The sequence below is a fragment of the Haliotis asinina genome, chromosome 13 (assembly GCF_037392515.1).
Source record: "Haliotis asinina isolate JCU_RB_2024 chromosome 13, JCU_Hal_asi_v2, whole genome shotgun sequence".
Classification (NCBI taxonomy): Eukaryota; Metazoa; Mollusca; class Gastropoda; order Lepetellida; family Haliotidae; genus Haliotis; species Haliotis asinina.
In genome coordinates this window covers 46,592,042-46,612,701 of record NC_090292.1, presented here as the reverse complement: position 1 = coordinate 46,612,701, position 20,660 = coordinate 46,592,042, and the positions used below count along the sequence as shown (strand labels likewise).

The 20,660-nt window shown below is 39.1% G+C and overlaps 1 protein-coding gene across 2 annotated transcripts; it reads left to right on the top strand.

The window, feature by feature from the left end:
- The first annotated feature begins 2,496 nt into the window (after window positions 1-2,496).
- Window positions 2,497-17,869, top strand: LOC137260099 (aldo-keto reductase family 1 member B1-like). Of its 2 annotated transcripts, none has more exons than XM_067797793.1 (11): window positions 2,497-2,763; window positions 3,786-3,891; window positions 5,243-5,404; window positions 6,458-6,574; window positions 6,889-6,939; window positions 7,342-7,464; window positions 7,704-7,810; window positions 8,883-8,964; window positions 11,433-11,516; window positions 11,712-11,800; window positions 15,983-17,869. In XM_067797793.1, the coding sequence occupies exons 2-11, from the start codon at window positions 3,808-3,810 to the stop codon at window positions 16,017-16,019; spliced, it is 936 nt and encodes a 311-aa protein (XP_067653894.1). In that variant the 5' UTR covers window positions 2,497-2,763; window positions 3,786-3,807; the 3' UTR covers window positions 16,020-17,869. The 2 variants fall into 2 exon arrangements, with proteins under 2 accessions (XP_067653894.1, XP_067653895.1); XM_067797794.1 differs by lacking the exon at window positions 2,497-2,763 and adding an exon at window positions 3,476-3,632.
- The last annotated feature ends 2,791 nt before the right edge of the window (window positions 17,870-20,660 follow it).

Sequence of the window (20,660 nt, the reverse complement as noted above, 5' to 3'; positions counted from 1 at the left end):
TTCTCATAAAATTCGTAGTCGCCTACAATAGGATACAAGGTCATTATCAGTACACCTATCAACATGTATCATTTCGTGAATATCGTCTTTAATCAAGGCGATCGCACGAACAGAATTATAAACCACTTATCAATCAGATAAAGTAATCACATGGTAGTTAATACGTGATTGTGGTAACATAGATGATGATCAAAGTTACAAAGTACCTGCGCGTTAGGTTCTGCAACTTTTCAACAGAACACTAATCACATGGTTTAACATGTAATGTTTGCATCAAAATCTCTCCCACTTTGCTAGTGAATTCACTCTCACGTTTGTGTAAAGTCGAGGTACGTTCTAACGATTCTATCTAACGATCTATCACTTGTTACAGCATGATTATCATAACGAATTTCATTAAGAGTGGAAACACTGAGGATACACATCACATAACAGACATTTTTGATTCGGTAAAGTGTTACAAAGTAATTGAATCAGAAGCGTTAGTACTCTTTATAATTTTAAGTTCGTACTCTGTTCTTTGAGCATTAAATGAAACGCGAACAGGCATTACGTGAAATATTCCAACTAAAGCTGTTGCGAGCGGTGGTGCGTTTTAAGACGTAAACGAATTAGCAGACTCTTAAATGTGGAAAACGAGCTGTCTGCTGCTAACAATTTTCTTTTCATCCCTAATTCTACTGAATTTAAAAACATAGCAGGGAGGGTCTTGCACATCTCGGTTAAATAAACAGTAATTTAAAGCAAACCCATCTTGACCTACAGATCAAACCATCTTGACCTACAGATCAAACCTACTTGTCAGCACTTTTTTACACAATGGGCAATGGCGGAAAAAGTGGTGCATGAGCATGACACAGCGTTTCTCTTGCTGCTGATTAAGTGTCATTACAACGCATGAAATGGGATCGCGATGGGTTAGGGTTTGTATGTGACTTGGTCAAAAAACGCTAGATCATAAAGACACCGTCGAGACGTCGCCAAGATAACCAGTCACATGACACCTTTCATGGTTGTTCTATATTACAGAGTACACCGTGCACTGGGTATCAACCGGTCATGCTACCCCTGGTTTGTTGATTCTATATATAGAGTGCACCGTGCACTGGGTATCAACCGGTCATGCCACCCTGTCGTGACTGTTCTGTATAAACAACTTATTTGAACAGACAGCATTCCAATCGTTTTGTAACAAATAACCATCAACTATAGTGTGAAGCATCCATTGATAATTTCTCCTTAAACATCATTAACTTCTTTTCATCATGGTGATATTATGTATCACTAGGCTTAATGAAATTGATATGATTAGATAATGACTGTCACGTGTAGCTATTTTTGGGATGAAATGTGGGCCAAATGAGGGATGAGGGATGAGGGATAAATGAGGGATGGGGGATTTACGGTCACTGGTTTCATTGTCTTTGCTAATTGGAGCACGAAATGAGGGATGAGGGATGTGGGTCATGGGTTATTGTTTTAGCTAATTACCGCATTGTTTTACCATTGTTTTGACATAGTTTCTATTGTCTGTGCTGTAGAATGAAATTTATATCTACTGTACTCTAGGCAAAAACATAAATTTGTAAAATTGAAATTCCGAAATTCCAAAAATATACCAAGACCTAATAATACGCAAATAACAATTCTCAAAATTTCGTGCAACATTACATATAGTAACGCTCAGGGCTTGGCGTGACCAGCCGATTGGTTGAACCGGGCCCATTCAACCACCCGTCTAGGTGAAGTTAGAGCCGAAGTGGTGTGTTGAGCATTAGGAACACTGGTCCTGCTCCCATGCCCTCAACCACCAGGATCCCCTCCTCCACCGACACAGGGCCGCAACCCACAGCAAACGGGTTGGTGGACCAAATATGCCCCCACGTCCACGACGCGGGTGAACGGCTCTTGGCGTTACCTAGCACCCACCACGAGGAGGTGGCCGTTCACGGGTGCCAGATAGTTATAAGTGAAGATATCAGGCCATGGTTGTTTTCATGACCAGGATAGGCTTGACCGTTGGAGAGGTTTCTTGGAGGAACACTTTTCTCAAGGCTAAACGTTCCTGTATAAGAATACCAGAGAGCGATGTGAGTTCTCATCTACCACAGGTTCTCATCTAATTTCCTTGTGAAGTGCAAATTTGGTTACCTGTTTGGTAAGTTAATCCCGAGAGATCCCAAAAATTCAGATTAACGAACGAGGATTGGCTTCATGCAAAACATTTAATCAAGTTCGACATTCTAGATTGCACTAGCGTTTATCCAAGATCTACAGACGCTAATTTGAAACACTGTATTACATATATATTATAGACATGTAAATTAGAATATTTGAAACATAGACAACAATGATGACATCTTCTATCTCTCTCTCTCTCTCTCTCTCTCTCTCTCTCTCTCTCTCTCTCTCTCTCTCTCTCTCTCTATATATATATATATATATATATATATATAAAATATGTGTGTGTGTATGTGTGTGTGAATAGATATATTCATACACACAAGCACACACACAAATTTATTCATCTTGGATTGAAGCACAGAAAATATATTTCTCCCCCTACGCCTTTTCTAATGGTAGGGTGATCGGTGTGGTTTACAATACAGCCGGGACTATTTTAGAATACGTGCAAAATGTCAGTTTTATCAAGAATGTCAGGGTCACAGTGATCTCTTGTAATGGGTTTAGTGTCTAGCCTGTGTCTGAGAGTTCTGTCCTCATCGATTGAGTGGACGCCTGAGAAACTGGTTACTGGCTTCGGTAAGTATATGTTACGCTGGTCTGTGCAACTGATATTGTTATGTTATGTGGACGGTAGGCACACATTTACTGCATGAAGGCCTGGTAGTGTTAGAGGATGATGTGATACACGTGAGCGCCATCTTGGTGTATTTGTACATCAGTGTTGTTAGCTACACCTCATCAGCGCAAACGCGACTCCACCCGGGCAGATTACCCACGTGTCAACGCGGCAAGTACCTGTATTGCTTGAGTTTCATATTTCATATTGTTCCACATTTTCTCCTGACTGGTACAATCAATACTTCATAGTGATACATATACACACACTCTCTGCCATCCTATCAAATGGTGACAATCACTGGATTGTCTGGTTTAAATCCATCATACATTTGTAATACTGCTGAAATATCTTCTCATGACATAGTCACAAGTGTACAGTCGACTCGGCTTTGGCAATGATTTCTTCTGAAATGTGGGAAGGGGTTTGTCGCTTCTATTCTCTTAAATGCAAATGCAAATGCGCACTGAAAAGTACTACGATATTTCCCAAACTGATGATTTTCTGCCGGGACACACAAAAGTGGAGCGTGAACTGAGAGTACATGGTGTTTATCGCTGATATAAAATCAGTTCGTCTCTGGATTATAATCGTCGCATACAAAGAACGTCAGTGTTCCTCCTTCAACTGCTCGCTCCACTCCCTATTACTAAACAAACACACATAATCTGTGTGCACGGCGTCAGTGCATGTGATATGCAGGATAGCGTGCGTCGTCTTGGGGATAACACGAAAATGTAGGTCAATTACGTCATACAGTTGGTTAAATAGTTAGGATGCATTGTGTGTGCGCTTATCGACAAGTCACTGCACCTGTGACCGATCGGAGGTGAGTTATGCTCTACTTTCTGTTTTATGCAGTAGTATGTACCAAACACTATCGTAGCTGTACAAAAATATTGTTTGTATTAAATTTAATTGTGATCATTAGTTATTCATTAAATAATACAGATCCAGTGATTTAAGTTATGTTTGTGCCAAGGTGCTGAAAAGGCGGTTTCAACATGGCGGACAAAGTACCTTCCACACGTCTGAACAGCGGTTATGACATGCCTATGCTTGGCTTAGGGACCTACAACAGTTTGAAGGTTGGTAGTTGGAATATATACATACAGTGCACACTGTCCAATTCGGAATCTGTATATAACGCACAATACGTATAATAACGTAATAATCCGGACTGAGCAGAAAGTGTGCTTGGCCAATAAACCTTAAATAAACAACCAGCTGACTGGTTTGTGTATTTTGTCTAGCGGTGAACCTTTATTTACCTTTGATGCGATTAACACAAATTTGTAAACTATAACTGAGCATAGTTCGAGCCGTTTTCTGCTGGGTGAAAAGAATGTTGGTTACTTAATTTCAAATGAATTGTGTCCTGGGTTCAATGCACCGAACTGCACACCGCCACCCAAATAATAAGCTTTTTTTTTAAATTCTGGTCTGTTTGGCTCAAAAGTGATCCGATGAATTGCAGCATAACTCGAAAACAGCCAGGGGTGCAGGGAAGGGTTAATGTCAAAAATACAAATCATGAACAGCTGGCTGTCTCTTTCTCTGCACTCCTCCTGAACTGCATCAGTATGTTAATGGTAGCTTGTTAAAGAACATTTTTTATGTTTAGGACAAAATTCTCCAAAACCTCACAGAGTTGGCAGATGTTTTGATGACGATCAGCGGTCCACTGAGTATGCTATGTTTAATAGTTTTCGAGTTAGATTGCAATTCATCGGTCCGCTTTGAAGCCAAACGGAATATACAAGGCACATGTTCAGTGCGCTAACAACGTGGATTAATATTAGCCCAGCTGATAACCCTAATCCCAAGTTACCAGCGTTGTGTGTAATGATCATACACCCTCCCTAGGCCTACCGTTACAGGTCAGAATACTATTGCTGAGGGGTGAGTATTAGTGTTATTGCCTGTATTGTTTAAAAAATTGTTTCCTGCGTGCATGAAAGATCATGAACGCTCGTGTGTTGGTCGCTTTGGTTGGTTGGTTGCTTAACGTAGCACTCAGCAATGTTAAAGCTATTGGGGAGGTCTGGACCAAACAATCAACAGTCTAAGCATCGATCTGGGATGCATGTGTCATCCATGTCAGCGAGTTTGACCAACCAAACCCGCTAGTCGCCACATACGACAAGCAGGAGTTCCTGAAGACCGATTCTAACCCGGATCTTCAAGAGTCAGAGCAATAAGGCTTTATGCAGCATTCAGTTGACACGGCATATTCGCTGTATTTTGTTGGAGATGATTAAGGTGGCACTGGTTCACCATTTTGGTCAAAACATGTTAAGATATTGACAAACAATGGATCATAATTTGGGAAATCTGGAATTTGAATACACGAATCATGACACAATAAACAGTGGCAACACTGCACAGCTCCAATCATGAAGCATGTATGTAGAATATCAATATATTTTGCCCCAACAGCCAAACGAGATGGGTGATGTCGTGAAGGCTGCAATACAGATGGGATATCGCAAGATTGACACAGCCTGGAGCTTTGAAACGGAATCGGAAATTGGTGCCGCCGTTAAAGAACTAATCCAAGAAGGGAAAATAAAGAGGGAGGAGCTGTTCATTGTGACGAAGGTAGGAAGACTGGCACATGACACTGTGACACCTCGTCAGATTCGGGGTCAACAAGTATGGGTGTGCATGTTTACCCACAGCTGGTCTGATGTTTTCATTACATTCTGCGTTCAAATGAATATTTGATCATAAACCCTTTTGGATCATTTTCACCCAAATAGACCATAGAGCGAATTAAAACCTGTCGATGTCATTTACGATTTAGTATATATATGGACCAGTGAAAATCAATGATGACAGCGTGTCTTTGAGAAAAGTGTAAGTATTCACTGCCCTATTGGTAGCACCTGCTATTCACAAAATTTGGCAGAAAATCGGACGGCACATTTGCCTGTTGCGGCGCAGTGCTGCTCCTTGTATGCGACAACGGTCGGTAAACAAAACAAAGACAGCAGTATACCGCAATGACTGACGCCCAGAGAACGCGAGTGGCCAAAGTAGAAGAGGGATTTGAGGACAGGAGCTAACACCGCTGCTTATCGTTAACATGCACCTGGCCGCTTAGCGTTACACAAATGGCTTCGTCAGCTGCCTCGACAACGCAGTCTTGCTGCCTAGAACGTCAACGTTTTCCTATGAACTGCACCCTATCTAGACACATCCTGTAGCCCATCTCTGGGACATGATCCATGATCTACAGAGGCAATAGGCAAGAACTGATAAAAACAAACCGAAAAAACAGAACGGCATATTGTACGTGACGTTATCAGATAACTGATTTTTCTGTGAGCAGGTTTGGCCATGCCATTAACATGACGTGCCACTGAACAATTTTAGACGTGTGTGCCCATATTCATCAATGCTTGTCTTTGGTGCCCAGCTTCAATTCAGGCAAACTGTCATGCCAAAAGCGATTGATCTACGCCTGCCGTTTTAAAAGAATCGTCATTTGGATCGTTGCCGTATAGTTTGCCTCTGGTGTCTTTCTTTTCAATTTTGAAAATAAATTTGTTTGAGGGTATGGCAACGTCTTAGGCCGTCACATTGTGCCATAATGGCAAATCTCTTCCAAGACAACGTTAAATGGATTAGTGACCCTTGTTATCATTTCAGCTTTGGGTTCACTTTCGCGAACCAGATCAGGTAGAACCAGCGTGTCGACTGTCACTGGAGGCCCTGAGCACGGATTATATCGATCTGTATCAAATCCACTTTCCTATGGCTTTCGAAGTGAGTAAAAAATGCTTCTGCCTCCTGCCTTCAGCTGCTATCATCTAATCTCATATCAAATTATTGATTTATAAATGTTTTAGGAAATAATTTTGCACTAACTAAGAGGAGTTAGTTACTTTGTTTCCTGCATAACGCTGTATCAAAGGCACATACTATATGGTGTTAAGAGTGTGTGTACATTGCCCATATGTCTTAGCAAACTACATCTAGAATGTCTCTAGTCTCTCCCCAAAGAGTATACATTATACTCAATAACTGATATTATTTATTATTTTAAATTACATTATCTGTTCATGTCTGTGTTTCCCCAGGACGTGGAGGTGACAACGCCGAATATGATAGACTATCTAGACACGTGGAGAGTAAGTAGCTTCCAGTATAACTCCCCTATGCATTATCCCATCAGGTGACACGTACATTGATTGCAAAGTTACAGGCTGAGAAAAAAAATGAACATAGTAAATACAATAAATAGAATCAATGAGCGACATTTCATCCAACCGTCACTGATGATGAAAGTATAAGTATAATTTTGGAACCTGTTCTGTAGTTTTAACTATATATTGGCCTTGCAAAGACTTCTTTGATATGATGTAAAAAAGCACAATGAAAAGGAAGAGGTTTCATTGTTGCAGATATTGAGATAATTGCATTGGATGTTGAGCGAGAACGAAACAGCTTTAGAAAAAAATGTCGAGTAAAATAATGAATTCTGTTATGAACATTCATGTTAAAGGATTTCATAACACTCTCCTCCCCAACAGGCCATGGAGAAGCTGGTGGACAAAGGTCTTGTCAGGTCTATCGGCGTCTCCAATTTCAATAAAGAACAGGTGGAGAGGATTCTCAAAATGGACGGCCTCAAGTACAAGCCAGCGAATAACCAAGTAGATATCATTTGTAAAACATGAACACATAGTATATCTTTTCATGCATTTAATATATATGAATATGACCAAATGGAATCTCTTTTAATGTTTTTAATATACCCCGATCTCGTGTGGTTCACCAAAATGCTAATCACCTGAGACGGCATCACATCAGGATTTCACCCAAGGCACATGGTACTATGAGTAGAATGCTGTTTAAAGCATCGTGACAAATCCACTTGACTTGTGTGTTTTAGGTGGAGATGACTCCATATTTGGCCCAGGAAGACCTTCTCCAGTTCTCCCTCAAAACCGGCATTTCAATTACTGGCTACGGATCCTTCGGGGCCCCGTGGCATAACTAGTAAGTTGAGTTAGAGTTACCTGCCTTTGACTAAACAACCACACGAGACCACTAAGACTTGCTGTAGATCTCTCATACTAAAAAAGATATAGTGTTCTATGTCAGTGTCACAAAACCCTTCCGGCGAACGTCGGAAACACATCTGTTACGAGAGTGTATTTTCCATGGTTTGACTTGTTATTAATAATTATTACTGTAGTTGCAATTGGGTCACAATATTAGTGTTCTATTATGGGTCATATTTCCTACGGAAAATTCTTTAAGCGGTACGCCTCTAAGGCAGTACTTTAGAGTTACCTCCCTAAGACTCGTTCTAGATCTCTCTATGGTGTTGGCGATGGCCGTAAGTGCTCGAACTTTCGGGAAATGACTGAAAGTATATATGAATGCTAGTTGTGTTGGAGACAGACACATTCACACATAACTGGGGCATACACAATCATCAATGGCTGCCAACGCTTCAGCTTCCTAGCCTCTGTCAGACTCTTTGCTGTGTTACATTCTGCATAACTGTTTCTCTCTCGCATTATGACTTTGGTGAGTTTACTATATATTTTGTGACCCATTGCCTTAGATTTTGTCCTATTTGTATTGTACTGGAAATCGACATTGTGAAGTTGACTTGTGACTTTGTATGATTTGCCCTCTTGCTTAAGAATACAACATCTGAATGTTTTAGACCTGTCTTTGGTCTGTTTTCATGGTTCACATGGGATTTCTTACACCTTTTGTCACAGCAAATTCGTAACCGTAACACACCAGGGAACACCTTTAGAAAACAGCACCACAACTTCTTGTCAGGACATTAGGGTTACCCTAACCTAACCTAACCTACCCTAAGCTAAGCTAACAAAATTACGTAAAAGAGTATTATGACGTATTTTTATAGTTTGTGGTGTTGTATGATGGGGAGGTCCCATTCATAGGTACAATATATTTTGCCGGGCACATTAATTTGCGAACAGGTAAAGAAATGTGGATTTCAGACGATACCACGATTATATTACGATTATTTGCTACACCTAGCCCTCACGGGAGTCCCATAGATGTGTCTTATGTTTATGTATTTCAGCATACCCAAGGATGCTCCAAAGATCCTAGAAGACCCGACCATTGTGGAAATCGGAAAGAAATACAACAAGTCTTCAGCTCAGGTATACTGTTATATAAACAATGTGTAAAGAGTCACATATTCTTAAATTTTAATTATATCATTGCTTGGAACTAACTGATAACTCTGATAGTCTAACTCAGTGACATGCATGTACACTACACGTAAAAAAAACAAAACAAAAAAACCCCTATAAAACAAAAACAAAACAAAAACAACAACAGAAAAGAAAAAAGAAAACACGTTACCCTCCTTCCGTAATGACGGAGGTACCTATCTTCAGATGGCGCTGTGATGCATGGGTGTCCACTTCTAGAAGTGTCTATGGTGACCCCAGTCTCTCTTAGGCGCTGAGTAAGTCTTGCAACTGTGATGCGGTGGTAACACCATTGTATGCCGACCCTGTCTGTATCCTCCAAATGGCACTTTCTCTCTTTCAGGTGTTAATCGTGGCATATTTCCCGTACTTGTATATCATATCATGTATTCTAGTCTCTCTTTATACCCCATACAATCATTCTATACATGAGATGGGTGCAAATACTGCTTGAATATTGTTGTAAGTTAACCGAAAATGGGAAAAATGTTGCCAAGCAAGCAAAATTGTTAAGGAAAATTCTAATGTTCCTAAACACTATTTCACAATAGGAAAGACACGTTTTACTTCTTTTCATTGATGCAAATCAGCAGAAAATGTTTTTAAAAGATTGAAATCATAGGAATGATTGCTTAACAATTTTACACTCTCGTATTGGGGACTGATATTGCTAAGTGTAAACAACAAAAGGAAAAATGTTTATTTGTAAGCAAAAATGTTAAAAAAAATATAATCTTAGATGTTCCTAAACACTTTTCACAACATCAAAGACACGTTTTAACTGTTTTACCTGTGCAAAGCAACAGAAAATGTTAGAAATGACGGAAATCATGGAATTCTTCAGCAGGTGTCCATTGTAGTTGAGCAATAGTGACTTTAAATGGTTTATCTTTGTCTCAAAGCAGAATTGTATGCCAGCGTTTCTTTTGGACATCTGATTCACTGTTATTGATTCATTCCAGCATGGTCGAAAATAGGACAGTGTAACACTTCTGAAAACGAAGCATTGCACATAAAAAGGAATACAGCTGAGATTGCTCTTCGTGACGTCCATAAAGCTGTGTTCAGCTTTCTTATAAACTAATGCCTTCTGACATATACTAGTATTTGAAAGTTTTTAAGTAATTCATAAAGTTAGGACGGTAACGTTTGTTTTGGGCGTTCGGTATATGTCATGGATTGAAGTATGGCAGACACAAAAGACAGGTGTTTCATGTATGCATGCTTTAAAAGAAAGAATTTGTATCGATTAGCCTGAGACTGCAGGTGATAATAGTACAATGGCATATATATTTAAGAAGTAGAGATCCTATCCCTGTATAGTTTAATAAAGTACTGCTTTGTTCTTACGTATTATGGTTAAAGCCCAAACAATGATATGTTCCTCTAATTGGATATTTTTTAAAGATGTGATACTTGTCCAAACAGATAATATTTAGATTACAATGCAATACTGACCCTAGCTCATATGTTACTGAAGATGTGATGTCTGTCCAAACAGATATGTACCTTTGAAGATCCGGGTTAGAACTGATCTCCAGCAGCCCATGCGTGTCGTAAAAGGCGACTAACGGGATCAAGTGGCCAGGCGCGATAACTTGGCAGATTTATCGATTCCCAGTTGTGGAGATGCCCATGTTGTTGATCACTGGATTGTATGGTCCAGAATCGATTATTTACACACCGCGGCCATAAAGCTGAGTGCGTTGTAAACTAAAGTCACTCAGCCAAACAGATATGCTATTTACGATATGATATCTCTATAAAAGATATGTTGTTTACCATATACGACATATGTTATTGTTCATAATGTCCTCTTGATGCTTATCTTTCTAACTATGTATATAGTGTAATAAAGTACTGTTTAGCCCTTAAATATTATGATATATTTCTTCTAATCGGATATTTTGTAAAGATGCGATAAGGATAACATGTTGATCACAATGTAATATTGGTCGTAGCTTATATGCTATTTTTAATATGATATTTGTCAAACGTTACATGCACCCGTCAAGAGACGGGTTACAACTAGTCTTCTGCAGCCCATGCTTGTCATAACAGGCGACTAACGGGATCAAGTGGCCAGGCTCGATGACTTGGTTGACACGTCATCGGTCCCCACTTGTATGGATTGATGCTAATGCTGTTGATGATTGGATTGTCTGGTCCAGACTCGATTATTTACAGACTGCCGCCATAAAGCAGGAATATTGCTGAGTGCGGCATGAAACGAAACTCACTTGCTCACTTTCTGAAACAGATACGTTTTTTACGATATGATACTGGTCTTTAAAGACATGATGTTTACCATATACGACTGTTCCTTGACATATGGTACTATTCACAATGTACTCTTGATGCTTATCTTATATCATTGTTATTTCCTTTAACGCAAACTTTCTCGTGTGCATCAGGTGATCCTCAGATGGGGCATACAGAGAGGTTTTGCTTTGGTTCCCATGAGTAAGAACCCATCTCATTTGGCCCAGAACATGGATGTGAGTGTTTATTCTTTGTACCTATGTAACAATTCAACGAGGAGCATGTGGTTTTGTGTTCTGTGTCTGAGATTCAAATCAGATTCACTGAAATTCCAGCGAAATATAACAGTGAAGATCCAGGATCCGGAAGTCTCCCTCAAATGAACTCACGCTTTCCACGTTGGTTTAACGTATCAATTGTACTTGTTTCAGATATTTGATTTCAAGCTCAGTGAGGAGGACATGAAGGCAATGCTAGCTCTTGACAGAGGCTACAGAATCAACTCCCTACTCTTGAGCGCGTAAGCACGATTATAAAACTAGATTATGTTCGAATGAGGATTGTCTCGATAGAATCCAACGCGATGCTTCTGTCTGGCGTTACATCATTACCCCAACGAAATCATTCTTTCAGATCTGTTACTGAGCTCTATGCGCGACCACATGGGCCGATACATCCGGTACCCACTGTAAACAGCTGGTTGGAGGCAGGGCAATGTCATTGAAGTGCCTTGCCCAGGGACACAACATAGTATTACACCCAGGCCACAAATTCGTGGTGTGTCCCCCGATATTCGAACACGGGCATTTGACATTAGAGGCCAGTATGCGAACCACTACATCACTTTCCTTTGTGATATTTCTAGAATATCGCTAAATATCAGCATCATTTGGTTTGCTTTGACGCTACTTGAAACAATATGTTACGATGTTTTGGGTTATGGTGCATAAATGTCTTGGTGATGCAACTCTACTCTCAATCACTCGTTACTCGTGAAACTCACCGAATATTGCTAATGATCTGCATGATTTGATTTGGAGTGATGCTACATGAAACAATGTTACCGTGTACCCTCAAAGGAGGTTGAAGTATTGTAAAATTATTGTCCTGAGAGGGTACGCAAGTCCAAAAATATTCACAGTAAATTTAAGTCTACCAGTTTTTTAATCGTAGTATTCTTGTTGTTTTAATTTCGGCTAGCATTTTGTACAATCGCCAGCGGCTGAAGGGATGATGTAAATCCAACTAGGGTCCATGCAAGTAGCAAAAGCACTGTATGTCCCCATTGTCCTTAGTATGGTGATCTACCTTCAGTTGCTGGCGATATAATGTGCCATTAATTAATATGTAGCTTTGAAACTTATCGCTCTCATCACGATATGGCTGAAATATTGCCGATGTGACGTGAATCTCTCCGCTTGCCCATGGGAATATTGCTAAGGATCTGCATGATTTCATTTGGAGTGATGTTACGTGAAACAATGTTGCCGTGTTTCCAAGACATTTTGGAATGGGTCATTGACATATTTGATTTATATTCACAATTTTCTCGACTTAAATCAGAAGTTGCGGGGATAGGAAGTTGCGAAAATAGTAATGATATATTATAAAGTCAGATCACACCTAAACCTGAGTTGGAACCCAGAAAGTTTTAGGATTTGGTGTATAATCTTTTCGGTCCATGTTAACAAAATGATTAAACTGAGAAAGTAAGATTTATGAAATTGAAGAAATAATTAAACGATGGATGAAAAGAACCATACCTCCAATGGGAAAAGTTGCTATTATGAAGCCATTGCTTATTTCCAAACTAAATGTCCTGTTTCTTATTCTGCCCAACCCATCCGACGAGTTTCTTAAAAAGTTTTAATATGGTTTTCTTGGGGATAACAAACCGGATGAAATTAAAAGAACAGTTATTTGAAATGCAGTTGCTGAGGGAGGATTGTGAATATTTGATCAATGTGCCTATGTTGATACATTGAAAGTAACATGAATTAGGAAATAACTTCATTTCGATTATTAAAGAAAGTGCAAAAACCTGTTGATAGACAATATTCCACAATATTTGAACCCCTCATTATTTGGTGGAAAATTACTCTGCAGGCATTTGCCAAATATATGAAAATATACCAAATCGTTTTACAGGAAATATTTAGTGAATGATGACACTTGAACAAAGTTGTCATAAATTTTACAGGATAAAATTTCAAGAGTTTCATGGAATTGTTAAGGCCATTAGTAAATACCTCACATCAGCTGGTATTGAAAATAGCTCAAATGTGATACTTAATAGTTTTACAAACATAATTATACAAAATTTAATTTCATGTAAAAGAAGGATGAACCAACTATTATTTCAAAAATGAAAGAGAAGAAATATTGACAACTATTGAAAAATAGGAAGTGAGACTTTCATAAATATAAACTGGACTAATATCTTCATAAAACCCTTTAAAACCAGTCATGATGCTAAATTAAGATGGGAGCAATTCCCGCAGTCAGTATATACTTGATTAAAATGCATACAGTCGAGAGTTATCTGTGCATATTTTGTGGTTCAAAGCCTGAACCCATACATCTTTTTTGGAATGTAAAAAACATGTCCCGAGGGACTGAGCAAAACTGTTCACAAACCAGTATTATAAACCTTCAGGTTGATGTGATAATTATTGGTTGCCCTCCCACCCTTCGGATGGATGAAACTCTTGATCTAATTCTGCTACTGAAATTATATGACTTGCTTACTTGTAGGCATGTATGCATGGGTATGAAAGTCTGAATGAATGATGTTTATTTATTTTTTCAATGAACTACTTAATTATTTAGGTTATTTTCAATTGTCTGTTTTTTTACTCCTTTTCTATCTTTCTTTTTTCTTTTCGGTTTTTTAAAATTTATTTTTGTTTAATTGTTTCAATTTATTTTAAGTTTTCATCTAATGTAGAATAACTATCCGATGGGAAAAGGAACCCTCCGTATCATGTCTACGGGAATAAAAATAATATGTAACGGTGTATCGGGTTAGGATTAATACACATATTCATGGTGCTAGTCTCAGATGCTCGCTATTTTGGTGAAACCCTACGCATGTCCAAGGGACGCAAATCTGACGGGGCATTTCCGGCACTTCAGAGGACATCTCTAACAGATCCTCTTAAAACAGTTAAATTCACCATACTCATAATATATATATGTATATACAGTATGGTTCAAAATTATTGAGAATAGCTAAAGCATTTCATATTATTAAACGAGAACAAATCAGATAAAATTGAATGTATTGTGAAAGTGAACTGACCTTTTCATGTTGTGTAGGTAACAATTTAATATTTTATCAAGTCTCCTTGAGCTTCACGGCACAGTCTAAGACGGGTAGGCATACTTCCTATCAGAGAGGTTAGTGTCTCGTGAGTTATGCTGTCCAAGTATCGGACCACTTCTCTCTTCATGTCTTCAATTTTTGTCAACCCCTTTTGATTCACACATTCCTTCATCATCCTCCAAATGTTCTCAATGGGATTTAAGTCAGGACTATATGCAGGAAATGGTAATGCAGTCACATTTTTCTCCTGAAACCACTGCTTGGCATGTTTTGCGGTGTGTTTAGGATCATTATCTTGCTGCAAAATCCAGTCATTTCCATAAAACACGTGCACTTGGAAGGAGAAAATTATCTATTATGTTAGTGTAGTGTTGACTTGTCAGATTTCCCTCAAACACACACAGCGGGGTCGTTCCTAATAAGGATATCCCTCCCCATACATGAAACTTTGGGCTGTATTTAGGTCGTCGATACAACGGTGCTGACGCAGACTTTGTCCATATTTTCACATTATTGGGATATACCCATATTGAGCTTTCATCAGTAAAAATCACATTTTCCCAGTCAAAGTTTTCATGTGCCAAACACCACTCAACACGCCTGTCTTTATGTTCTTGTTTCATGAGAGGAGAATGAATTCCAGTCTTTTTCTCCCATCCAAGATCAATCAAATTTCTTCTAACTGTAGATTTTGATACAACTGTTGATCCCCTTTCTATCATTTCATACCTGATGTTGGAGATGCTTGCCCTTTGCTTTTTAGACGCTAAAATTCCCAGCCGGACGCGATCTGAGAAGTCCAATTTTCTGGGTCTCCCTGTTCCTTTCTGATGCCCAAAATCCTTTCCCTCTTTAAAATTCTTCCTAATCCTATACACAGTAGAAAGAGGAGTTCCTGTTCTCTCTGCCAATGTATTTACATCATCAATTCCTTGATTACACAACTCAAAAATCAACCTTCTTTTATCTTCAGCAGACATTGTTGACAGTGCTGAGGAAAATGACGTCTGCTACAAATTCAGGGGAGGTAACTCTAATTGTACTATACTCAGTAGGCCAAGATGAGTTACCTCCCTTATACCATTACTTAGTTTTAAGTATCAGTGAATCAGCTGAGGTGTTAGGATAGCTCAAAGTAAGAAGAAAAATTCTCAATAATTATGAACCAGACTATATATGTGTGTGTGTGTGTGTGTGTGTGTGTGTGTGTGTGTGTGTGTGTGTGTGTGTGTGTGTGTGTGTGTGTGTGTGTGTGTGTGTGTGTGTGAAAGCAATCGTTTGCAAAATGGGTATATCATGGTGGAATCATGACATAATCCGACGTTGAACGTTGCACATACTTCCGTCCAAAGAACCGTCATTGTTCCTATGTTTCAGATTTAAAGATCATCCCTTCTATCCCTTCGAGAAGTGAACTTGAACAGCACTGATCAAACAGCCAGACAATCACAGTATTGCCTGCAACAGTTCTTCCTGATATCCGTGTGATCGTCATCAGTGTAGAATTGACACGTGTTGAGCATAATAATAGTTGTGTCGAACTCGACCATGCCATTATGTTACATAATTAGAACGAATAATGAATGTAAGGCACGAACAGATTTATGTAATAATGTAGCGATTTGTGTGCCCTTTAATGCTTGGATTTGACGTATAAACATTCTAAGATACAATTAGGCAAAATGGTTCCATGTCCTTTCGGGCTCAAATCTATTATCTATCATCACAACTACCTACATTGTAGTCATATTGAACATCAGCCTATAAACTCAAATATCGTTCATTTATGTATTTTACTTGTGCTAAATGTTGTGTATTACTTGCTTGATAACTGTGTTAGTGTTTACAGAGACACATCGCTGCATCTATTGCAAGTATCCATTTCATTTTTTTCGCCCAAGATCCAACCCTGTTATTATTGACAGTGCTTGTGTCATCCACATTCGTCGCGTCCTACTCATCTACATCTGACGCAAGAGAAATTTGTTTTGTGTTGCAGGGTAAGCTGAGGCCCCAAAGCAAATTTTATTTTTATGTTGACTTATGACCATGATAAAGACTTTGATCACTGTGCATTTCAGTTATATTGTGTAGACGTTGATATATTGATTTTAACATATTCAGCACGGATTACTATTTCAAGTTCGTTTGTCGTTCATCGGATATTCTTTCGCTACTGTCCAAAACAGGAAATCAGGCAAACTTATAACACTGGATATTAAAATGTATTTTAAATACAGGAAAAACAGCTTTGGATTATTTCAAAGAATATATTGGGTCGTAACTTCATCACTGCACAGACAACGACATCTTGTTGGGGTTCTAGTATACTCCCTTTGTTGAAAATAAGTTTACAATCAAAGTTCACACAGTGTTAAGTAAAACATGAAGAATTACAGGGTGATTTTGAGCAATATTGCAGCTGTATGACAGGGGTCAGTTATTCATCGCGCTTGACCCAGATGATCCGGTGATCAGCAAAGACCTACACAACTAAATATCTAAATACACGCACCCGCGTATGTATGGATGAATGTAAAAGGCTTGCCTGCTCCAGGGTATCGCGTCTGCCCAGCTGGTTCGTGGCTGGATTTCAGTTTAACCTCAAGGAAATCTGACGAAGTCTTACCGACTTTATCACAGCCATTTCAACTAAAAGAATTTTAACTCTGTCTATAAGTAAAAACAATATTACTGATTAAATAATTGTTTAAGTTTTTCAACGGCAAAAATGAATACTAGTAAATGTTTTATAACTGAAATAATTGCTAACGAAAATCAACTGATTCTGACAGTGAACGTGGGTAAAAAGGTGAGATTAGTATTGCCTGCAACCAAGACATTTAAAACTCACGAAGATATAGATCGTTCAAGAGTTCAACAACCCATACATATTCACTTAAGGCACTAGAAACGTCTCTGTGGCATCATCAGCTCGTCAAGCAAAGTTGCCTGTGACAAACCATCTACAGGAATTTCTACAGAAGACGGAATCCAACAAACGATACTACGTCACTGGCACTTATCTAGGAATCTGTATCAGAGGTGATGATTTCCGGTGTTCGTGAAAAGAAACCACATGCCAAGTCAAGTCTCCATTGCACTCAAAAGAAACACTTCAGAAAAAAATCACATTGCTGACCTACCCAGCTCGCCAAATGAGCGAAACATTATGTGATATTTGTGGTATCGCAATATTTACGACCGCTGTTGTTTGTGAAAAAAAAAGAAGTGAAAATTGTAGAAATAAATCACATTTGTTAATACGTCGGCTTCCGCTTGACAAAATTCATCCACCCTTCAATAAAAAAAGAACTTTGAGGAAGTAATTAACACACGACAGAACGTGAAAAAGTGACATAATCCAGCATGTGTGTGCAGACGCTCGTAGTTCGGACAATCAAACTTCCTTTCCAACTGTCTGTTCTGACAATTTCTGAGTGGTCGGGTAATGCCTATCAATGTAAGAGCTCACAAAATATCATCTATTGCGATCTGGTGTACGTGGTGACTCCGTGTCGGAGAGTGGGATATTTAGTTTGACTGGGTTTGGGACTTATTGGTGTCACATTTAGGTGAATTGCAGATCGGTGTAACTGAGGAAGTAAGGTATAACATGTACAGCCGAGAATTATCTGCAACAGTGGGCACGTCCTGCGATGAGGTGCTATTCCAATGTACAAATTGAATACACTTGACAGCTGACATTTTTTATGGCCATTCAGTATTTAATTCGAACACTTGGCATTATGTGTGAATTAGGAGATAAGCATCATGTGTTGGCCAATTTCCGAGTGTTATTGAGTATTTGAAGCACGGGAATGCATTTGGAACCGACGGCGTTAGCCGGAGGTTTCAAATGAAAAATTGATTTGAATGACGTCACCACTGTTGATGACACAACAAAACAATTGTTTACGTGTCAATACGCAGTGAATAGTCTTGCGGTTTCCTGGAATCTAATACCATTTGATCATGTTTTTCAACCAACCACAGTCACTTTAACAATTTTATGCACTTTAATATCTAAGTTTGATTCTAGCGGACTCGTGCTAGTCTCAAGCACACGCAATCTTTCTTGCATATTTTGTTTCTTGAAGTTTGAGATGAATTTATTGACGATTTGGCATTTGTGTGTGTGTGTGTGTGTGTGTGTGTGGGGGGGGGGGGGGGGGGGGGGTACCAAGACAAAGAGTGAATCTAAATGAGGCTCGCGAAGCTGACATAACAAAACGAATTTGCTAGCTGTTGACAAATAACATGTAGAAAACAAAGAAACAGTTGCACTTGTATTATTTTCGTAACTTTGTATCATCTGTGTACCGGTGTACATCCTTGCATCGTCCCGTTTAGCGATGTTACGTAGGAAGATGTGACAAGTAACCACTGTGGGAAGAGAATGATGATATAAGGGCATTTCATAGAGCAGGGCTCCTTACCTCAAAGCGTAACTAATGTGTAACTAATGCGGTAAGCCTGCAGTGAAGATGGATCTGTCAAACACAAATGTATTGCCTCGTACTATTAAGTCAGCTCAGAACGATAGACACCAGAAATCAAAGTAGTTTTCTCCTCCGCAAGAGTTTAACAGTAACAGTTGTCTTGCTTCTCCCACAATCGTACTTTGAAACGATATCTGAATCTGGTAACATTTCCTTAACAAATGTTCGGCGAGGTCAGCAGCAGCAGTTGACAAAATATGGTCAATTAAATACTGAGGAAACAGTACTTCAGCTTTCGTTACACTGGTTACAAGATCGTTATGGTCAGGTTTGAGAATGTTGATAATGACTTATTTGATTGCAAATATTTAATCCAAATAGTTTCTGATCCACACGTGTCTTCTTACAGTTGTTATGGCCAATGGGTGAAATCGAGAAGTCCGTATGGCAGAGACTACAGAATGCATACATAGTCGATTAAGCATCCAGAGTCGACTCTGTAGTCTTTCTTGAGTTTTTGTGCAACAAGAAGTTTGATCTGATTTACTGCTACTAGTTTCGGTGACATCGGAACGATTTCGTTGTCAGCAAAATGGCGCAACTCCCAGTCCATAACCATGGTTTATGATATTTGCGTAACAACACAATGTAACGAGCCCAGGTGTCAAACCGGTGTCAGACCAAGTAAGGTCACTTTCTATTTCAAGCGAGAAAGCGAACGACCAATCAAATTCTTCCTTTCATCCACTACCTTGTACTTTAACACTATGCCTTTGAATGCACAGTTTTCATTGGATATTTAGATTTAGTAACCCCGTGTAAAGGGAATTCGCCTCCGATGAAATTCAGTTAATTTAGAAAATACAAAAACCATTGCAAAACCGTAATTACCGACTATGTGTGCGTAATAGCGTAATTGTACCTGCAAAATCGTAATAATTACGATAAAATTGAAATGGTTTGCATCTCTCTTGCTGTCACACACCTGCAATATTGCTGAGTTGCGTTAAACAACAAAGATATCTGAAGTGATCAATGACAGGTGACCAGTGACCAGGGCCACTCGCGGGTTAGTTAAAGTGGTGTTAATCAGCACTGATTGTTACGTTGAATCACTTATGTGTTTCGTGATATGTTACTCAGGCAGGCTCTGATCGCTGGCATGCTTGCTACTAGAGGGAGGCTTGCTTATTAATAAAAACGTAATTCTAAGTCGGAATACGGATTCCTCTATAATTAAATATAACAGGACTACGTAGTACTTGAGAAGACTTTGAAAACATGGTTTAGCAACATTTTTGAGAACCTGGTCAGTTTGAACAAAGGGTCCTGTCCGCTCTGGAAACTTTAACATTGGTTTATGATATATATATAAATATTCGGAATGCTCATATACCATGCAGTACAAAGAAATAAGATTTAGTTATGACTGAAGATATCAGGTCATGGTTGTTTACATGACCAGGATAGGCTTGACCGTTGGAGATGTTTCTTGAAGGAACTCTTTTCTCAAGGTTCAACGTTCCTCTATAAGAGTACCAGAGAGCGAGATGAGTCCTCGTCTACCACAGGTGTTTCTAATTTCCTTGCCAGGTTCAAACTTGATTAACTGT

Excerpts from the sequence above, each read along its gene's own strand:
- LOC137260099 (XM_067797793.1), top strand. The coding sequence starts at position 3,808 with ATGGCGGACAAAGTACCTTCCACACGTCTGAACAGCGGTTATGACATG. Across the intron at positions 6,575-6,888 it reads ACTTTCCTATGGCTTTCGAA|GACGTGGAGGTGACAACGCC; the intron begins GTGAGTAAAAAA and ends GTGTTTCCCCAG. Across the intron at positions 11,801-15,982 it reads AACTCCCTACTCTTGAGCGC|ATTTAAAGATCATCCCTTCT; the intron begins GTAAGCACGATT and ends CCTATGTTTCAG.